The 19262-nt window shown below is 40.5% G+C and overlaps 1 protein-coding gene across 2 annotated transcripts in view; it reads left to right on the forward strand.

The window, feature by feature from the left end:
• The window catches only part of LOC126094940 (Bardet-Biedl syndrome 7 protein homolog), a 169288-nt gene that overhangs the window by 67897 nt on the left and 82129 nt on the right, over positions 1-19262 (forward strand). The window contains exons 7-8 of one of the 2 annotated variants that reach the window (XM_049909588.1): positions 3862-3946; positions 7091-7202. The exons of the other annotated variant lie outside the window; for it this stretch is intronic. Of the exons in view, the coding sequence (XP_049765545.1) occupies positions 3862-3946; positions 7091-7202 (197 nt within the window). The remainder of the gene's footprint in view (positions 1-3861; positions 3947-7090; positions 7203-19262) is intronic. 2 annotated transcript variants of the gene reach the window in all.

Below are 19262 nucleotides of genomic sequence, written 5' to 3' on the forward strand. Positions count from 1 at the left end.
AAGTTACCTTCATTCTTCTGTAATAGCCCTTGTGCTGTGCTCAAGTTCCCTTGTGCTGTGCTCAAGTTCATCAAGGCACTGTTGGTCCAGATTGTCCCACTCCTCAACGGTGATTTGGCTTAGATACCTTAGAATTGTTGGTGTGTCACATTGTCCATAAACAGCTCTCAGGCATGTTCGATAGTGTTCATGTTTGGAGAACAGGCTGGCCACTCTAGTCGAGCAATGTCGTTATCCTGAAGGAAGTCCTTCACAAGATGTGCACGATGGGGGCGCGAATTGTCGTCCATGAAGACGAATGCCTCGCCAATATGCTGCCAGTATGGTTGCACTGCTGGTGGAGGATGGCATTCACGTATCGTAAAGCTGTTACGGCACCTTCCATGACCACCAGCAGTGTATGTTGGCCCCACATAATGCCACCCAAAAACAGCAGGGAATCTCCACCTTGCTGGACTCGCTGGACAGTGTGTCTAAGGGATTCAGCCTGACCGGGTTGCCTCCAAACAGGTCTCTGACGATTGTCTAGTTGAAGGCATATGTGACACTCATTGGTGAAGAGAACGTGATGCCAATCCTGAGCGGTCCATTCGGTATGTTGATGGGCCCATCTGTACTGTGCTGCATGGTGTAGTGGTTGCAAAGATAGACCTTGCCATGGATGTCAGGAGTGAAGTTGCACATCATGCAGCCTATTGCGCACTGTTTGAGTCATAACCCGACGTCCTGTAGCTGCATGAAAAGCATTATTCAACATCGTAGCATTGCTGTCAGGGTTCCTGCGAGCCATAATCCGTAGGTAGCGGTTATCCACCACAGTAGTAGCCCTTGGGCGGTCCGAGCGAGGCATATCATCGACAGTTACTGTCTTTTTGTATCTCCTCCATGTCCGAACAACATCACTTTGGTTCACTCCGAGATGCGTGGACACTTCCCTTGTTGAGAGCCCTTCCTGGCACAAAGTAACCATGTGGACGCGATTGAACCACAGTATTGACCATGTAGGCATGGTTGAACTACAGACAACACGTGCGGTGTACCTCCTTCCTGGTGGGATGACTGAAACTGATCGGCTGTGTTAAGTGAGGACTTGTTATTTAGTTCATACACCATAATCAATGGGATGTTTTTATGTTTGTCACTAAGAGAAACTTGTAATGAGGGATGAAGCAGATGTGGGGATTTTGATACTGTTAAGTAGCTCTTGGGTAACAGAAGAAATATTGAATTTAATTGATGAAAGGAGAAAATACAAAAATGCAGTAAATGAAGCAGGCAAAAAGGAATACAAACGTCTCAAAAATGATATCGACAGGAAGTGCAAAATGGCTAAGCAGGGATGGCTAGAGGACAAATGTAAGGATGTAGAGGCTTGTCTCACTAGGGGTAAGATAGATACTGCCTACAGGAAAATTAAAGAGACCTTTGGAGAGAAGAGAACCACTTGTATGAATATCAAGAGCTCAGATGGCAACCCAGTTCTAAGCAAAGAAGGGAAGGCAGAAAGGTGGAAGTATTATATAGAGGGTTTATACAAGGGCGATGTACTTGAGGACAATATTATGGAAATAGAAGAGGATGTGGATGAAGACGAAATGGGAGATAAGATACTGCGTGAAGAGTTTGACAGAGCACTGAAAGACCTGAGTCGAAACAAGGCCCCGGGAGTAGACAACATTCCATTTGAACTACTGATGGCCTCGGGAGAGCCAGTCATGACAAAACTCTACCATCTGGTGAGCACGATGTGTGAGACAGGCGAAATACCCTCAGACTTCAAGAAGAATATAATAATTCCAATCCCAAAGAAAGCAGGTGTTGACAGATGTGAAAATTACCGAACTATCAGTTTAATAAGTCACAGCTGCAAAATACTAACGCGAATTCTTTACAGACGAATGGAAAAACTGGTAGAAGCCGACCTCGGGGAAGATCAGTTTGGATTCCGTAGAAATGTTGGAACACGTGACGCAATACTGACCTTACGACTTATCTTAGAAGAAAGATTAAGAAAAGGCAAACCTACATTCCTAGCATTTGTAGACTTAGAGAAAGCTTTTGACAATGTTGACTGGAATACTCTCTTTCAAATTCTGAAGGTGGCAGGGGTAAAATACAGGGAGCGAAAGGCTATTTACAGTTTGTACAGAAACCAGATGGCAGTTATAAGAGTCGAGGGGCATGAAAGGGAAGCAGTGGTTGGGAAAGGAGTAAGACAGGGTTGTAGCCTCTCCCCAATGTTATTCAATCTGTATATTGAGCAAGCAGTAAAGGAAACAAAAGAAAAATTCGGAGTAGGTATTAAAATTCATGGAGAAGAAGTAAAAACTTTGAGGTTCGCCGATGACATTGTAATTCTGTCAGAGACAGCAAAGGACTTGGAAGAGCAGTTGAACAGAATGGACAATGTCTTGAAAGGAGGATATAAGATGAACATCAACAAAAGCAAAACGAGGATAATGGAATGTAGTCAAATTAAGTCGGGTGATGCTGAGGGAATTAGATTAGGAAATGAGACACTTAAAGTAGTAAAGGAGTTTTGCTATTTAGGGAGTAAAATAACCGATGATGGTCGAAGTAGAGAGGATATAAAATGTAGACTGGCAATGGCAAGGAAAGCGTTTCTCAAGAAGAGGAATTTGTTAACATCGAGTATAGATTTAAGTGTCAGGAAGTCATTTTTGAAAGTATTTGTATGGAGTGTAGCCATGTATGGAAGTGAAACATGGACGATAACTAGTTTGGACAAGAAGAGAATAGAAGCTTTCGAAATGTGGTGCTACAGAAGAATGCTGAAGATAAGGTGGGTAGATCACATAACTAATGAGGAGGTATTGAATAGGATTGGGGAGAAGAGAAGTTTGTGGCACAACTTGACTAGAAGAAGGGATCGGTTGGTAGGACATGTTTTGAGGCATCAAGGGATCACAAATTTAGCATTGGAGGGCAGTGTGGAGGGTAAAAATCGTAGAGGGAGACCAAGAGATGAATACACTAAGCAGATTCAGAAGGATGTAGGTTGCAGTAGATATTGGGAGATGAAGAAGCTTGCACAGGATAGAGTAGCATGGAGAGCTGCATCAAACCAGTCTCAGGACTGAAGACCACAACAACAACAAGTAGCTCTTAGATGTTTCTTACAATAATTTTTATCACTATGAACTTTTGGCATAGCTATTGATTCAACTTCTTCTGAAGATTGCATTTCAGATAGTTTATGTTGCTTAAACTGACCATAATGAATACTCATTTTATGGATTTTAGGTCAAGGTCGAAGTTTGGGAAGTACTGAATTCATTATTGGGAAGTTTTTCTATTTTTTAGTTACAACTCATAAACAAAAGTGAAAGGTATTTTGCATTTACAAACACTACTTTCCTAGTGCTACTCTGGTCATGTTAACTCTATGTGGCCTTGTTTCCCCCATCTCCAGCAGTTATCCTGAGGTATTCATCCCTGGCCCCAGTCACTATGCCTGCTTTGTTGATCTTGGCTGCAGCAGTACTTTATCAGGTTAAGCACGCAGAATGTTTTTTCCCCCCCACCCCCCGCCACCCCTTAATCTTTTGCCTCACTCTTGTAAAGTAGTTTCTCTTGCAAGTCCTCTTGTTTTGATATGTGAGTTCTACATCTTAACAGTTTGTGTTGCCCATCTATATTTTTACTTATAGTAAAGCCATCTGATACAGCATCACAGTCTCAATTTGAAACCAGTCAGAACAACGGGAAATAAAAGTTAGTAAAGCAGAACAGCTGTTCAATGGCTTGTAGCTAATTTTAAATTTTCTGTAAGTTGTATTAAGGTATTACTTTTTTTAGTTATATTTTTAGTCCATTAATTCAAGGATTCTCTTTTGACAGACTTGCAATGAGAGCATTACTTCTGTGCAGTGTGGTGTCCTTGGCAGTGCTGGTTATGATGAAATTGTGGTCACGACATATACTGGTATGTATCACACTGCTACTTTAAATTCACCTAAACAGGCACAAATGTTTAGGGGCACACCATTCACCACACATTGTCTATCATGGAGTCCCGCAGCAGACAGCCCCTGTGTGTTTCAATGTTGAGCCAATGACATCGTCAAATATGATTGCAGCGGGCACAGGATCATGTGGAAACCGTCACATTGTCAGATGAATCATGTTTCTTGTTTCACCAGTGGCCGGATACATCATCATCCAGGTGAACGGCTGCTTGAAAGATGTAGAATGCCACTGACAGGCTGATTGGGCAGTAATATGTTATGAGAAACATTCGCTTGGCTTCCATGGGACCGGTGGTAGTAACCAAAGGCACCGTGACAACTGCTTTATGCCCGATGACTTTTCCAACAGTGGTGGCATCTTTTAACAAGACAACTGTCCATGTCACAATGCCATTATGTTGTCACAGTGTTTTGAGGATCATGATGCTGAACTGATGTTGATATCTTGGCCACCAAATTGTCCTGAACTGAAGCCAATGAAACACATTCAATTAGATCACATTGTGTGCCAGCTCCCTAACCACAAACCACCAGTATGTAACTCATGGAAACTGTATAACCTTGGCATTATGAACAAACATCTGATGCACGTACTTCCTTAAACCTACCAAGAACTTGTCGAATCCATGATACATAATATGGCACTGTATTGCGTTCCCTAGGAAGACAAACATGCTATTAAGTAGATGGTCATAATGTTTTGGCTCATCAGTGTAAATAAAAACATAACATTAGCAACCCAACTGCTTCTACCTCTTTTTATTTAGAAACAATAAATTATGGAAGTGTTAATAGAGTTGGAAGAGGAATCAAAAAATATCACATGGGTATAGTAGGATTATTAGGCGTAAAGACCAACTAAGAAGTGAAACCAACAGGAAATTTAGATACTGGGTCAGTTGTAAACTAGAAATAATATTTCAGATACTGAAAGAGTTTCATACAGAATTAGACTTGTTTTAAAAATAAAAGAAAGATACTCTGCAGAAATAATTCTTACATTATGATGAAGAATAATAAGACTGTTGCAAAGCATTACAGAAGCTGATAAATGACAGCAAATTCCATAACAAATGATAATTTGGGATATTAGGAGTGACAGAGAAGAAAAAAGTCTTTATAAACATTGAAAAATGAATCGTATCAGTGAAGTAAGAATCTGACAAATATTGCAGGCAGTGGTAGCACTGATGGTACGCAAGATCTTTAGAGATAAGATTGAAGAGTCAAGTTCCATGCAAACAGAACTCTTGTTGCTCATGTGCAATTGGATCTGAGTGTAGAAAATAAAAATTCACTGCGGTATGGTATTAGCAACAGTAAGATGAAATAGGATCAGCAGGAGTGCAATTAAAAACATCAGACTGTAGAGGGTGACATATTTGAAGAAACAGTAAACTTAGTAGACACCATTACTGGAGTGAGAAAGCAACCAGAGAATGAGAGAAGAACAATTGGTAGAAATGAAAAGCACACACTTAACAACAGTAGTGCGCAGATTGTTGTCTTCTGCATAGCCAACAGTCTAGTCGGTTGGTTGATTTGGCGGAAGAGACCAAACACGAGGTCATCAGTCTCATCGGATTAGGGAAGGATGGAAAAGGAAGTCGTCCATGCCCTTTCAAAGAAACCATCCTGGCATTTTCCTGAAGCGATTTAGGGCATTCACGGAAAACCTAAATCAGGATGGCCGGACGCGGGATTGAACCGACGTCCTCCCGAATGTGAGTCCAGTGTGCTAACCGCTTCGCCACCTCACTCGGTCCAACAGTCTAGTAGAAGCAACAAAAGAAAATACAGAATTCAGAGACAAGATGGTAAAGAATCAAGGGTCTCCATACTCGTGGGCAGGAGGGTGTCTTGGCTCCGTAGTAATTATTTTTCTTTCAAGAAAACGATTTAAAGGTTGTCATTCTGCAGGTTTTTAACAGGGTTGAAACTGGAACTCTTTCATGGCTATGTACAACTTGCTGTTCGTCTTCCAAAACATTAAAAATACTTCATACTTCCAGGTGTAACCCTTCCTCCCTCCCTAACCATACAAACTATCATGTAGGCTTCCTTGTAAAGAGATACAAAGAAAATCAAAATTATTGTAAGGGGTACTGAATAACATAAAAACAGAAAAGAAAATGCCTTCTAAAAATCATAATGAACAATGAAAACTTGGTAATAGAGAGAATATTTCTGAGAACTTTTGAGTTCAGGCAAAACTGAACTCTGAGTAAAAGAAGAGAATTATCAATAAGAAGAAAGTTAGGTTGCAGTAATTTGGATTAAAATGAAATGCAGATAGCTATTAAAAAGCTTAAATATGTTAAGATTACGAACATGATGGTACCACACCAGAGATGATTAAAAGGGAATAAAGGTAAAGACCACTGCTTAAATTCCTGGGGGTTGCCTGGATGCTGAAGGAGACATGAAACTTCGATTGCTGTATGTTTGACCTTCATACTGGGTGCACACAAGAACTGCTACACTTTATGCTTACAGCAACACTATTGATTTTCAGTGTAGTTATATTTGTATCACTTTACGTACTTCAGTGGACCTGAACTGCCACAATCACATCTGAAGATGAAATTGCATAATTTCAAAATTTTTCATGTGAATTAATTACTATCAATAAAACAATTTAATGTCTCTCCAATAACAGCACATTAAAGATCCTCTGTTTTACTGAAGATTGAATTCTGATTTGAAAAGTGTGAGTTTAACTGTGTGCTGTACGCCAACCATTAAAGCTTTGTAAAGTTTTGGCAAATACAGGCATTTCATCTATCCTTCCACTGTATGTGTGTGTGTGTGTGTGTGTGTGTGTGTGTGTGTGTGTGTGTGCGTGTGTGAGAGATCTCCAAAAGCTAAACTTCAGATTCCTAATTTTGTTTATGTGTCTGTCTACCATTCCACTCAACTGTAAGGTGAGTGTTTGGCTTTATATTTATTTATTTATTTATTTAATTATGGTCCATTGGTAATATTAAATTTTTCTTACGAGTCAGAATATTTTGTTGTAGTTCAGTGAAATTCATTATATATTTTGTTACATGGTTAAATTAGTCATTTGCATGTGTATTAATAGGGATTTTGATATTTAGGTTGGCTGTTTGGCCTTACTACAGAAGTAATTGATAAACAGGTGGGAATTGACACAAACACAGGTGGCGTCACCATCTCTCAGGATGCTAAAACAAAAATTCTGCGACTGAGGTACTACCGCATGTACATATAATTTTGTCATGTTCATTATTTGTAACTTTGGGTGCACTTCTTAGCTGTCACGAGTGATTGCACACGTTTAGGCTAGTACATAAAGTACCTGATGCCACACAGTACTCTACAAAAAAGAGTTATGAACATTGCGGGCTTATAGCACCTGGTTTCTTTCTTTTTACTTTCTTTGTGGCCGATAGAAATATTAATAATTACAATGTACACACTGTTGGAAAGATGTGCATGCTCTTTTGTGTGACCCTGTCTTCATTTAACAGTTTCTTGTGCTAACTCACATCATAATCTGCAGTGTGAAGATCATTATCTCCATAGAGTTCCCCTTTCAGGCCATTATCTTTATATTACTGTAATTATTTCTTTATTATTATTATTTTATTTGACATTTGGCAAAAAAGCGTCATGCTGATATATATATATATAAAGAAAGATGATGAGACTTACCAAACAAAAGCGCTGGCAGGTCGATAGACACACAAACAAACACAAACATACACACAAAAATCTAGCTTTCGCAACCAACGGTTGCCTCGTCAGGAAAGAGGGAAGGAGAAGGAAAGACAAAAGGATATGGGTTTTAAGGGAGAGGGTAAGGAGTCACACACACATATCCATCCGCATATACACAGACACAAGCAGACATTTGTAAAGGCCTTGTGTGTGCGAGTGTATACCTGTCCTTTTTTCCCCCTAAGGTAAGTCTTTCCGCTCCCGGGATTGGAATGACTCCTTACCCTCTCCCTTAAAACCCATATCCTTTTGTCTTTCCTTCTCCTTCCCTCTTTCCTGACGAGGCAGCCGTTGGTTGCGAAAGCTAGATTTTTGTGTGTATGTTTGTGTTTGTTTGTGTGTCTATCGACCTGCCAGCGCTTTTGTTTGGTAAGTCTCATCATCTTTCTTTTTAAATATATTTTTCCCACGTGGAATGTTTCCCTCTATTATATATATATATATATATATATATATACCTAAAAACAAAGACGATGTGACTTACCAAATGAAAGTGCTGGCAGGTCGACAGACACACAAACGAACACAAACATACACACAAAATTCAAGCTTTCGCAACAAACTGTTGCCTCATCAGGAAAGAGGGAAGGAGAGGGAAAGACGAAAGGATGTGGGTTTTAAGGGAGAGGGTAAGGAGTCATTCCAGTCCCGGGAGCGGAAAGACTTACCTTAAGGGGAAAAAAGGACGGGTATACACTCGCACACACACACATATCCATCCACACATATACAGACACAAGCAGACATATTTAAAGACAAAGAGTTTGGGCAGAGATGTCAGTCGAGGCAGAAGTGCAGAGGCAAAGATGTTGATGAATGACAGGTGAGGTATGAGTGGAGGAAATTTGAAATTAGCGGAGATTGAGGCCTGGTGGATAACGGGAAGAGAGGATATATTGAAGAGCAAGTTCCCATCTCCGGAGTTCGGATAGGTTGGTGTTAGTAGGAAGTATCCAGATAACCCGGACGGTGTAACACTGCGCCAAGATGTGCTGGTCGTGCACCAAGGCATGTTTAGCCACAGGGTGATCCTCATTACCAACAAACACTGTCTGCCTGTGTCCATTCATGCGAATGGACAGTTTGTTGCTGGTCATTCCCACATAGAATGCATCACAGTGTAGGCAGGTCAGTTGGTAGATCACGTGGGTGCTTTCACACGTGGCTCTGCCTTTGATTGTGTACACCTTCCGGGTTACAGGACTGGAGTAGGTGGTGGTGGGAGGGTGCATGGGACAGGTTTTACACCGGGGGCGGTTACAAGGGTAGGAGCCAGAGGGTAGGGAAGGTGGTTTGGGGATTTCATAGGGATGAACTAAGAGGTTACGAAGGTTAGGTGGACGGCGGAAAGACACTCTTGGTGGAGTGGGGAGGATTTCATGAAGGATGGATCTCATTTCAGGGCAGGATTTGAGGAAGTCGTATCCCTGCTGGAGAGCCACATTCAGAATCTGATCCAGTCCCGGAAAGTATCCTGTCACAAGTGGGGCACTTTTGTGGTTCTTCTGTGAGAGGTTCTGGGTTTGAGAGGATGAGGAAGTGGCTCTGGTTATTTGCTTCTGTACCAGGTCGGGAGGGTAGTTGCGGGATGCGAAAGCTGTTGTCAGGTTGTTGGTGTAATGCTTCAGGGATTCCGGACTGGAGCAGATTCGTTTGCCACGAAGACCTAGGCTGTAGGGAAGGGACCGTTTGATGTGGAATGGGTGGCAGCTGTCGTAATGGAGGTACTGTTGCTTGTTGGTGGGTTTGATGTGGACGGACGTGTGAAGCTGGCCATTGGACAGGTGAAGGTCAACATCAAGGAAAGTGGCATGGGATTTGGAGTAGGACCAGGTGAATCTGATGGAACCAAAGGAGTTGAGGTTGGAGAGGAAATTCTGGAGTTCTTCTTCACTGTGAGTCCAGATCATGAAGATGTCATCAATAAATCTGTACCAAACTTTGGGTTGGCAGGCCTGGGTAACCAAGAAGGCTTCCTCTAAGCGACCCATGAATAGGTTGGCGTACGAGGGGGCCATCCTGGTACCCATGGCTGTTCCCTTTAATTGTTGGTATGTCTGGTTTTCAAAAGTGAAGAAGTTGTGGGTCAGGATGAAGCTGGCTAAGGTAATGAGGAAAGATGTTTTAGGTAGGGTGGCAGGTGATCGGCGTGAAAGGAAGTGCTCCATCGCAGCGAGGCCCTGGACGTGCGGGATATTTGTGTATAAGGAAGTGGCATCAATGGTTACAAGGATGGTTTCTGGGGGTAACGGATTGGGTAAGGATTCCAGGCGTTCGAGAAAGTGGTTGGTGTCTTTGATGAAGGATGGGAGACTGCATGTAATATATATATATATATATATAAATTTCAAATAGTTGTTATAAATATGATTTCAAATATTCATTTCTGGAACATCAAGGTGTTATAGATACAAGCTTTACACATAATTTGAGATGATATCAAGAAATTGAGTATTACTTTATACATATGGATCTAACATTGGAAACTCCAGGTGGGAAACGGCAGATTGCTACTTACCATTAAGAAGACACGCCAAGTTGCAGACGGACACAATTAAGATACTCACATATAGCTTTTGGTCACAGCCTTCATCAGTAAAAGAGACACACAAACACACAGACAAACACAGTTCATGCACACATGACCGCCAACTCCAGCATTTCTTTCCCAAGATGCTGGAATTGGCGATCATGTGTGTGTGAAGTTCGCTTGTTTGTATGTTTGTCCCTCCTTAACTGGCGAAAGCTGTGGCCAAAACTTACACATATGGTTGGAGTTCTCATAAAATACTGGGAAAACCACAAGGTAGAAGGAAGCCAACTTCTGAAATCTGCCTTAAAAACCTCTTCTGTGCACCCTGTTTTTGGAACATGCTAAGAAAATATTGTTCAGATCGGAATATGACATTTATCACAACTGCAGTGAAGAGAATTCAAGATTTCTATTTGTTGAAGATGTGCTGGATAATATCCATAATTAAAACATATCTTTCTTTCTCTTGTTATTAATTTCCTTGAGAGCATTTTGCCATATAACCAGGGTTTTAGTGCAATAGTTCTTTGCATTCGGGCATAACTTTTGTCCTCATTAGATATAGATAAATTCAAATATTCTTTCCCATAGGTAATAATTTTGTCCTTGATCCATAGATTAAGGTCTTATTTAGGAATTGGTGAGTGATAGAAAATTCCTGATGTTAGTGCTGACTTTGCTAACTGATCTACCTGTTCATTTTGAGTGAGTGATGTGGGAGTGAGAAGAGGTCCAATTGAAAGAAGAGATGATTCCTTTTGGCATTGTTTTGTGTCACCATATGAGAAATTTTGGCCGTATATGATTTGTATCATAGTCCCATTTTGGGTTTTCAGCAGACTTAACAACACTTTTGAAATCTAAGATAACTGCTGCTATTGTATCCACCTGGAATCCGTCTCCAGGCAGCACAGGGGTATGCTGCAAGCTGCCACCTCTCCAGTACTGGCGACACCACTGCAGAAAATCAGTCTGACAGTAATGTAAGCACAGCACATTGTTCTCAACTGCATTTTCTGCAGCTGCCATGGTAACATATGGTGCCAGCTTTGCCATTAATGGTGTGAGACTTGCCACATTCAGTGTGGCCCTTATGGGCACTGATTCTTCCTCTGCAGATCGCATGTCTGCTAATCATAGTGGCAGCACTCTTCCTACAGGTGGCTTTAAAACACACCATCCAGCTGATCAGAGCCAGTTTCACATTAGAAGTCACTCTGGTCTGAGTGCCTGCTGTATTCCTGTCCCTAAATCAGAGCTCCCTTCACCCCAGTGCAGCTGTACACTCCAACCCACGTCTGAGTGCTCACTTCACACCTTGTCTGTGATCAACTCACTGGACCCAACATCAGCTGCACCTGCAACATGTCAGTGCACAACTCACCATCACTCCCTAATTAGGGTGGCTACACCTGGGCTTTCCGATGGAGGCCATCTCTTCACATTGTCCATAACAGCAACACTACCCTGACCAGCTATGAGCTCCTACCTTACTGCGCCTCTCACCTAGACTGTCCTCAAGTCTTGCCACTCTCCACTGATGCACTTGCATTGCCATTGCTCTAGTAAGAACTCTCCCAGTGCAACATTACTGACTATTGGTGGACTGGAACCAGCTAGTAGGGCTTCAAGTCCAAACGACTGTTTTGCTGCATTCAAGTACGTGAGCTGTAAATAAACTTTGTCTGTTCTTGCTATCTGAGACACATTAATTGGCATGGCAAGATACACAACTTGGCAACGAGGAGTGGAATTTGTCCCACCTGTGACTGTTTCACTTTTTCATACTTTGTGTGCTCACTCCGTGCAACTGCATATCTCTTTGCACTACTTAGGTTGGTTACCTCTCCCAGTTCCTTGACATGCGTGTCAGATCCTTGTGAAATATCCAGATGCAAGACCTGCCTGATTCATCTGCTCCAATTATCCTACTCTAGTCCTGTCATAGGCTTACACTATCATATCAGAGGCAGGGTCACCTGTGAAAGCAGTCATGTTATACACCAGCTCTGGTGCTATTTCTGCACTGGATTTTATGTGGGCGTGACCACCAACTGGTTGTCCACCAGAATGAATGATCACCACCAAACTGTGCCCAGGGGCAGAATTTAATACCCAGTGGCAGGACACGCTGCTGAACTCTACATTCTCAAGTTCGATGACTGCTTCACAACCAGTGTCATCTGGATCCTTTTCCCCAGCACCAGCTTTTCTGAAGAACAATATAGATGGGAGTTATCCTTGCAATACATTCGCTCCTGTAATCCATCTGGCCTCAATCTCCACTAACCCTCTGCACTGACACCAGCTACCCAACTGCCTTCCCTTTCTCTGTCCTATCATCTTATCCCTAGTCATGCTTTCACAGCATCATCATCGTGTGCCATATGACCTCACCATCTGTGGTGCCACTGTACCCGCTGCCACCTCTCCCTCCTGCATTCGTATATCACACACTTGTTGCCTCCTACCCCTCTTCTCACTTATCACATCTCTCTTTCTTTTTCCACCCCACCTGACAAAAAACCCTCTCACCAGTCTACCTGCTGAATTGCAGTCATAACATTACATGTTCATCTATAACTAAATAAATAAATACTTGTTCATCTTTTACAGTTAAGAAATTAGTGTGTGGCTGAGTAGTAAAGTGGAAAGCTGTCATATTCATTCAAAGGTCAGGGAATTCAATACTCCATCAAACTTTTTTTGTAACTTAGGACTTCTTCTTTTATCTTGCAGTGATTCATTATTGTGCTACAAACTAAGTTTTTCCATGAAATTGCATATTAAACTGAGTCCCCCTCCCGCTAGATAAGTCAATTAAACAGTCAGAGGAAAGCAAGGGCGTACCACCTCCAATAGGACCCGTACCCAGGAAACCACAGCAATGTCAAATTAATCTGTGTTTTTATAACAACTTTATTTATATTAAAAAATTGAGCATTAAATGTTTTACCTTACCTTTCCTAAATATAATTTTGCAACCAAAGCTGAAAATATCAAGATAGTGCTCAGTATGTTATTGGAAAGTTGATAATTACAGGTTTATGGAATAGCTGATGCCTTATATATATATATATATATATATATATATATATATATATAAAGATGAATATAATAGAGGGAAACATTCCACGTGGGAAAAATATATTTATTTATTTATTTATTTATTTATTTTGGACATCTCTGCCCAAACTCTTTGCCTTTACAAATGTCTGCTTGTGTCTGTGTATATGCGGATGGATATGTGTGTATGTGCGAGTGTATACCTGTCCTTTTTTCCCCCTAAGGTAAGTCTTTCCGCTCCCGGGATTGGAATGACTCCTTACCCTCTCCCTTAAAACCCATATCCTTTTGTCTTTCCTTCACCATCCCTCTTTCCTGACGAGGCAACCGTTGGTTGCGAAAGCTAGAATTTTGTGTGTATGTTTGTGTGTCTATCGACCTGCCAGCGCTTTTGTTTGGTAAGTCTCATCATCTATATATATATATATATATATATATATATATATATATATATATATATATATATATCTAAAAACAAAGATGATGTGACTTACCAAATGAAAGTGCTGGCAGGTCGACAGACACACAAACGAACACAAACATACACACAAAATTCAAGCTTTCGCAACAAACTGTTGCCTCATCAGGAAAGAGGGAAGGAGAGGGAAAGACGAAAGGATGTGGGTTTTAAGGGAGAGGGTAAGGAGTCATTCCAGTCCCGGGAGCGGAAAGACTTACCTTAGGGGGAAAAAAGGACGGGTACACACTCGCACACACACACATATCCATCCACACATATACAGACACAAGTAGACATATTAAAAGACTTTTAATATGTCTACTTGTGTCTGTATATGTGTGGATGGATATGTGTGTGTGTGCGAGTGTGTACCCGTCCTTTTTTCCCCCTAAGGTAAGTCTTTCCGCTCCCGGGACTGGAATGACTCCTTACCCTCTCCCTTAAAACCCACATCCTTTCGTCTTTCCCTCTCCTTCCCTCTTTCCTGATGAGGCAACAGTTTGTTGCGAAAGCTTGAATTTTGTGTGTATGTTTGTGTTCGTTTGTGTGTCTGTCGACCTGCCAGCACTTTCATTTGGTAAGTCACATCATCTTTGTTTTTAGATATATTTTTCCTTCGTGGAATGTTTCCTTCTATTATAACCATATATATATATATATATATATATATATATATATATATATATATATAAAATAGAGGGAAACATTCCACCTGGGAAAAATATATCTAAAAAGAAAGATGAGACTTACCAAACAAAAGCGCTGGCAGGTCGATACACACACAAACAAACACAAACATACACACTAAATTCTAGCTTTCGCAACCAATGATTGCCTCGTCAGGAAAGAGGGAAGGAGAGGGAAAGACAAAAGGATATGGGTTTTAAGGGAGAGGGTAAGCAGTCATTCCAATCCCGGGAGGGGAAAGACTTACCTTAGGGGGAAAAAAGGAAAAAAGGACAGGTATACACTCCCACAAACACACATGTGTTTTTAGATATATTTTTCCCACGTGGTATGTTTGATTACTTTCCTAAATGTAAAAGAATACCTGGTAAACGCTTATGGACAAACTGGATGATAAAAATATTGTAAGAAGAGGCCTGGATGCAAAAGGAAAAGGCTATCAGGACAATGCATTGCCCACAAACATGATTGAATGGATTTTTACATAAAAAGGACAGTTTTACTCTGCACACTGCAAGGTTGAGAACTTGTCACATTGCTCTCATAACATCCTTTTCTCCTACAGGTTTACTGCAGTAATCATCACCATTAATAGTTTGAAATCCACCTTCTCTAGATTTCTCCATGCACTGTGGTCTTCAGCTATACATAACTATGTCGCTCCTGCACATTTTCTTGAAGTCTTCTACGTGTCTTTGATTAAGTCATTGTCTTAGTCTTTTCATATCTTATTCTCTGTTTGATTTATGTAAACAGCAGTCCTACAGTTTCTGTGTAGCAAAATATTATTTTCTAAAGATGCCTTACTTTAAACAGTTTTTAGGATTTCTCCCATACTGAAATGATACTTCATTCATTTTAATTGATATCTTTGTTTGATGATATTATGGTGATGGAAGCTCCAGAATAGAAAGTGAACAAAGGTGAGGAAAGACAACCACTGACATAAAGAGTTAGATAGCTTTTAGTGGCAATGGGAAAAAATATGATTAAATAAAGTAAAAATCACAAGAAGGTAGAAGTATGAGAGGGAAAGAGGTGGAAATAAAAGTACAATGTTGAAGTGAAGAATAGGGTAGAGAATGATGCGGCAGAGAAGAGAGGCTCAGTGCAAAGGTAGTGAGAACAGATCGGACTAGAATGGGACTAGCACAGGTTCATGGTAGGGAGAGTGTGAGAACAAAAGATGTGTTTGAGGAAGACCAGTGTAGTTCAAGGAGCTGGTGCTGATGAGGGTAAGCAGAGTACAAAATTATATGCATTGTGAAACAGATGTTGAAGCCATTTGTGTGCTGTGTGCAGCATTTTCAGAAGCTTAGTGGTAAGTTTTCAGTTGGCTTCAGTTTGATGGTGATCATTCATCTGGGTGGACAACTTCTCAGTTTCCATACTTACATAGAGTAATGCACAGTGATTGCAGTGCAACTGGTGTATCACGTAACTGTTTCCACACTTCACTTTTTCTTTGGTTTGATAGGAAATTGGTTGCAGTAGCAGAAAGTGGGTGGGTGTGCAGAACAAATGTAGCACATGTATTATCCAGAGTGGAATGACCCATGAGACACAGAAATGGCAGCTGGGGCATCATAAGGATTCACCAGTTATTTGGTAGAATGTGCTTCATCGCAGTCCACAGTGGGAGGTAGACGAAGGATATGATTGAGCTAGTGACACTTCTGTGCTGTTACATGTGTTTATGTATCACACATCAATAAACTGCAGGTGACTGGTTGCCGTCACTCATTTATGTATTTTATCAGAGAGTCATGAGTGGATTCCACATTAGATGATATGGGAGAGAAGAGGTTGCTGAGCTTTCAGACAATCCTCATCTTCAGAGACAAGTAACAAAAACAACACGTACAAGCACTCAGATGTATGCAAAGTTGCATTGTCCCAGCTAACTGTGTTATCCAGGTGCTGCATCCCAAATGGGATTAGGGATTGTGTTAGTGTAATTAATGAAGAGGAGAGACAGGGACCAAGGAATGGAGTGAAGGTTTGTTGAGGACAAGGAAGGAGAAGCAGCACTGGTAAGGTGGCCATTGCACAGGTATGAGGAGTTGTATGTGGCACACGAACTGTTGGAGTGGGTTGGTAGGGGGAGAGAACAGAGGAATAGGAAGACTGCAGCAAGGGGAGTTAGCCCAGGAAAATTGCAAAAAATTAGGAAAATAATTTTGAAGCTTTGAGAAAACACTCGTAGGAAATGTCATAGAAACAGGAAAGTTCCCTCCTCTAGGAGGTGGCCATACTCCTTCCCCACCCCTTCATTAATTAATTAATTTTTTTTTTGAAGATATCTGTTATGAAAAAAATATTTCTAGTGAAATTCTGCTCAAAGATAATAAGCATGTTTTAACCCTGCTGTTTTCTTCTGGTCACTATTACCTGAAAGGGAATTTGCTCTTACATAACTTTTTAATATTTAAATGGTATTGCTCCAAACGTGACTTTCTTTTTCTAAATATTCCAAATACCTTAAAACTCAAATTTAAAAAATTACTCTTCTTCCTCTTGCTCAAACTTAATTATTTACACTTGTGTTCCCCTGGTCACTATGAACCAAGGGGCTTAGAAATTCACAGAATGTACAGATATCATAGAGCAGTTTTATTTCTACATGCCTGGCATATATGCACAACAGCTTTTTTTTATGACAAATAAATGTGTGAAACTTAAGCAATAATGCAAGTCGTTGATTCTGTTTAAATTATTGTAGCATAGTTTTGCTAAGAGTTACATTTTATTGCCTTTTGTGTGCATATGCAGTTCGTGTATCTACCTTAGTAATTTCTGTGTGGCTACTCCCTTTCTCTCCCTATCTCTTTGTTCCTCTAACTCCCTCTACCCAATACAATCTCCTCACCCTGTTGCCAGGTAAATGTTGTTGGCTGGAACAATAGAGTCATGCAAACGTGTGTGTGTGTATTTTATTTCACGTTTGACGTACTTTTAATAAGAAAAAGTTTCACGTGTATGTTGTAGAGTCTGTGAAATAAAGGTAGCACTTGAATATCTGGCTCAATATGTGTAAAATGTTTGCAGAGCTACACTATCTGCAAAGTTTAATAATATTTCATTGAATTCGAAAATGAATGTATTTGGTAAATCCAGGACAGTTTGTGAAATCCATGGAAATCTTAACACTAGTACCATTTCTCTTTGTACATTTTCTTCCACAAAGAGGTGTTATTTCTGTAAACGTGAGACCTAATGTTCTCCATTGTGTGTGAGTTGCATTTCTGTGTGTGTGTGTGTGTGTGTGTGTGTGTGTGTGTGTCATCTATTTTTGACAAAGGCCTTGTTGGTGGAAAGCTTATTTTGTGACAGTCTTTTTGTTGTGCCTATCTGCAACTCAGCATCTCTGCTATAAGAGGAGTAGCAACTATCCTTTTCATAATATTGTTACATTCCATCCTAGATTTTCCGTTGTCTGATTATTTCATGAAAAATTTCACATGAAAAATTTCACATGGCTGCTATAGATTCTTGGAGGTGGAGATTGCATATAAATATCGGCTCCCTGCCTGCAAAGTGTTGACAGAGCTGCACTATCTGAGAACTGTGTGTATATTTCATTGACTTCTGAAATGACTGGAGAGATTGTACCCATTGATACATGCCAAGACAATAATGATGGTATTAATAAATCTGGGTCAGTTTATGAATTGCATTGAGAAATTGGTACTGGTAGGATATCGTTAAAATTAAGTGTGATGTTAGAGTAAGAAGTAATTGAAAATGTGTCTGGTAATGATCCTTCAGTAATAGCAACTCATTTACCAGATATAACTTCAGTTTTATTACATTATTTGCATGGTAGCAACAGTGACAATCTACACAACCCCAGTACTGTAAGACTTTTATCCCACAGACACATCAGCTCCTCAAATATGTTAGGTCAGAGCATAAGTTCATGGTGCTTATGCTTTGGATGTTGGTATTCCAGTTGCTATGAGTTTATTTATCGACTGTCATTTTTTATTTGTACTTCACTATCGCTGTTCCAGTTTACATATTGTCGTTTTGTCATTTGGAGATAGTTGAGCTGCAGATGCTAAAAGTGGAGTGCCATGTGGAGAAATAACATTTCTGACATATTCTTGTGTTTGAGTTCAGTAGAATGGTGACAGAAACATTTGCTTCATGCATGGGAATGTCATTGGGACAGAGCATGGCAAGAAAATGGTTGTCTCTTTTTAAAGATTTTTGTTTTGTTGTTAATAACTCCTCACATTCAGGAAGACCTTCGGGGTTTGATGAAAATAAAATGCATTAATCCACAATTATCCACATCATTGTACTCAATAACTGGCAAATGTCATTGACTGTGATGATTCCACCATCATTTGACATTTGCGTGCAGTAGGGAAGGTTCAAAAATTGGATGAATGGGTACCGCATGCTCTAAGTCAAACTGTCAAAAAACAACAGGTGTCCACATGTGCATCTCTGCTTGCTCTTCATTAATAGGCTTATAAACAACGCCAACCTTTCCTATCCTGTTTCGTTACTGGCGATGAGAAATGGTGTCTTTATGGTAACAGAAGAAAAAGAAAGGAATGGTTGAGCCCAAACACAATAACTCCCTGCACGAAGACCTGTGCAAATCCTCAAAAGATAATGTTAATGCACCTAGTGGATCAATGGCAGTGTAGTGTACTTTAAATTGCTTCCCCAAGGTGTAACCATCGCTGCTGACTTTTATTGTCAACATCTGAAATGTCTTGAAGAGGCACTCCAAGAGCAACTATGAGGAAGACTGCATGAAGTGATGGTA

The sequence above is a fragment of the Schistocerca cancellata genome, chromosome 8 (genome assembly GCF_023864275.1).
Source record: "Schistocerca cancellata isolate TAMUIC-IGC-003103 chromosome 8, iqSchCanc2.1, whole genome shotgun sequence".
In the NCBI taxonomy this organism is placed as follows: Eukaryota; Metazoa; Arthropoda; class Insecta; order Orthoptera; family Acrididae; genus Schistocerca; species Schistocerca cancellata.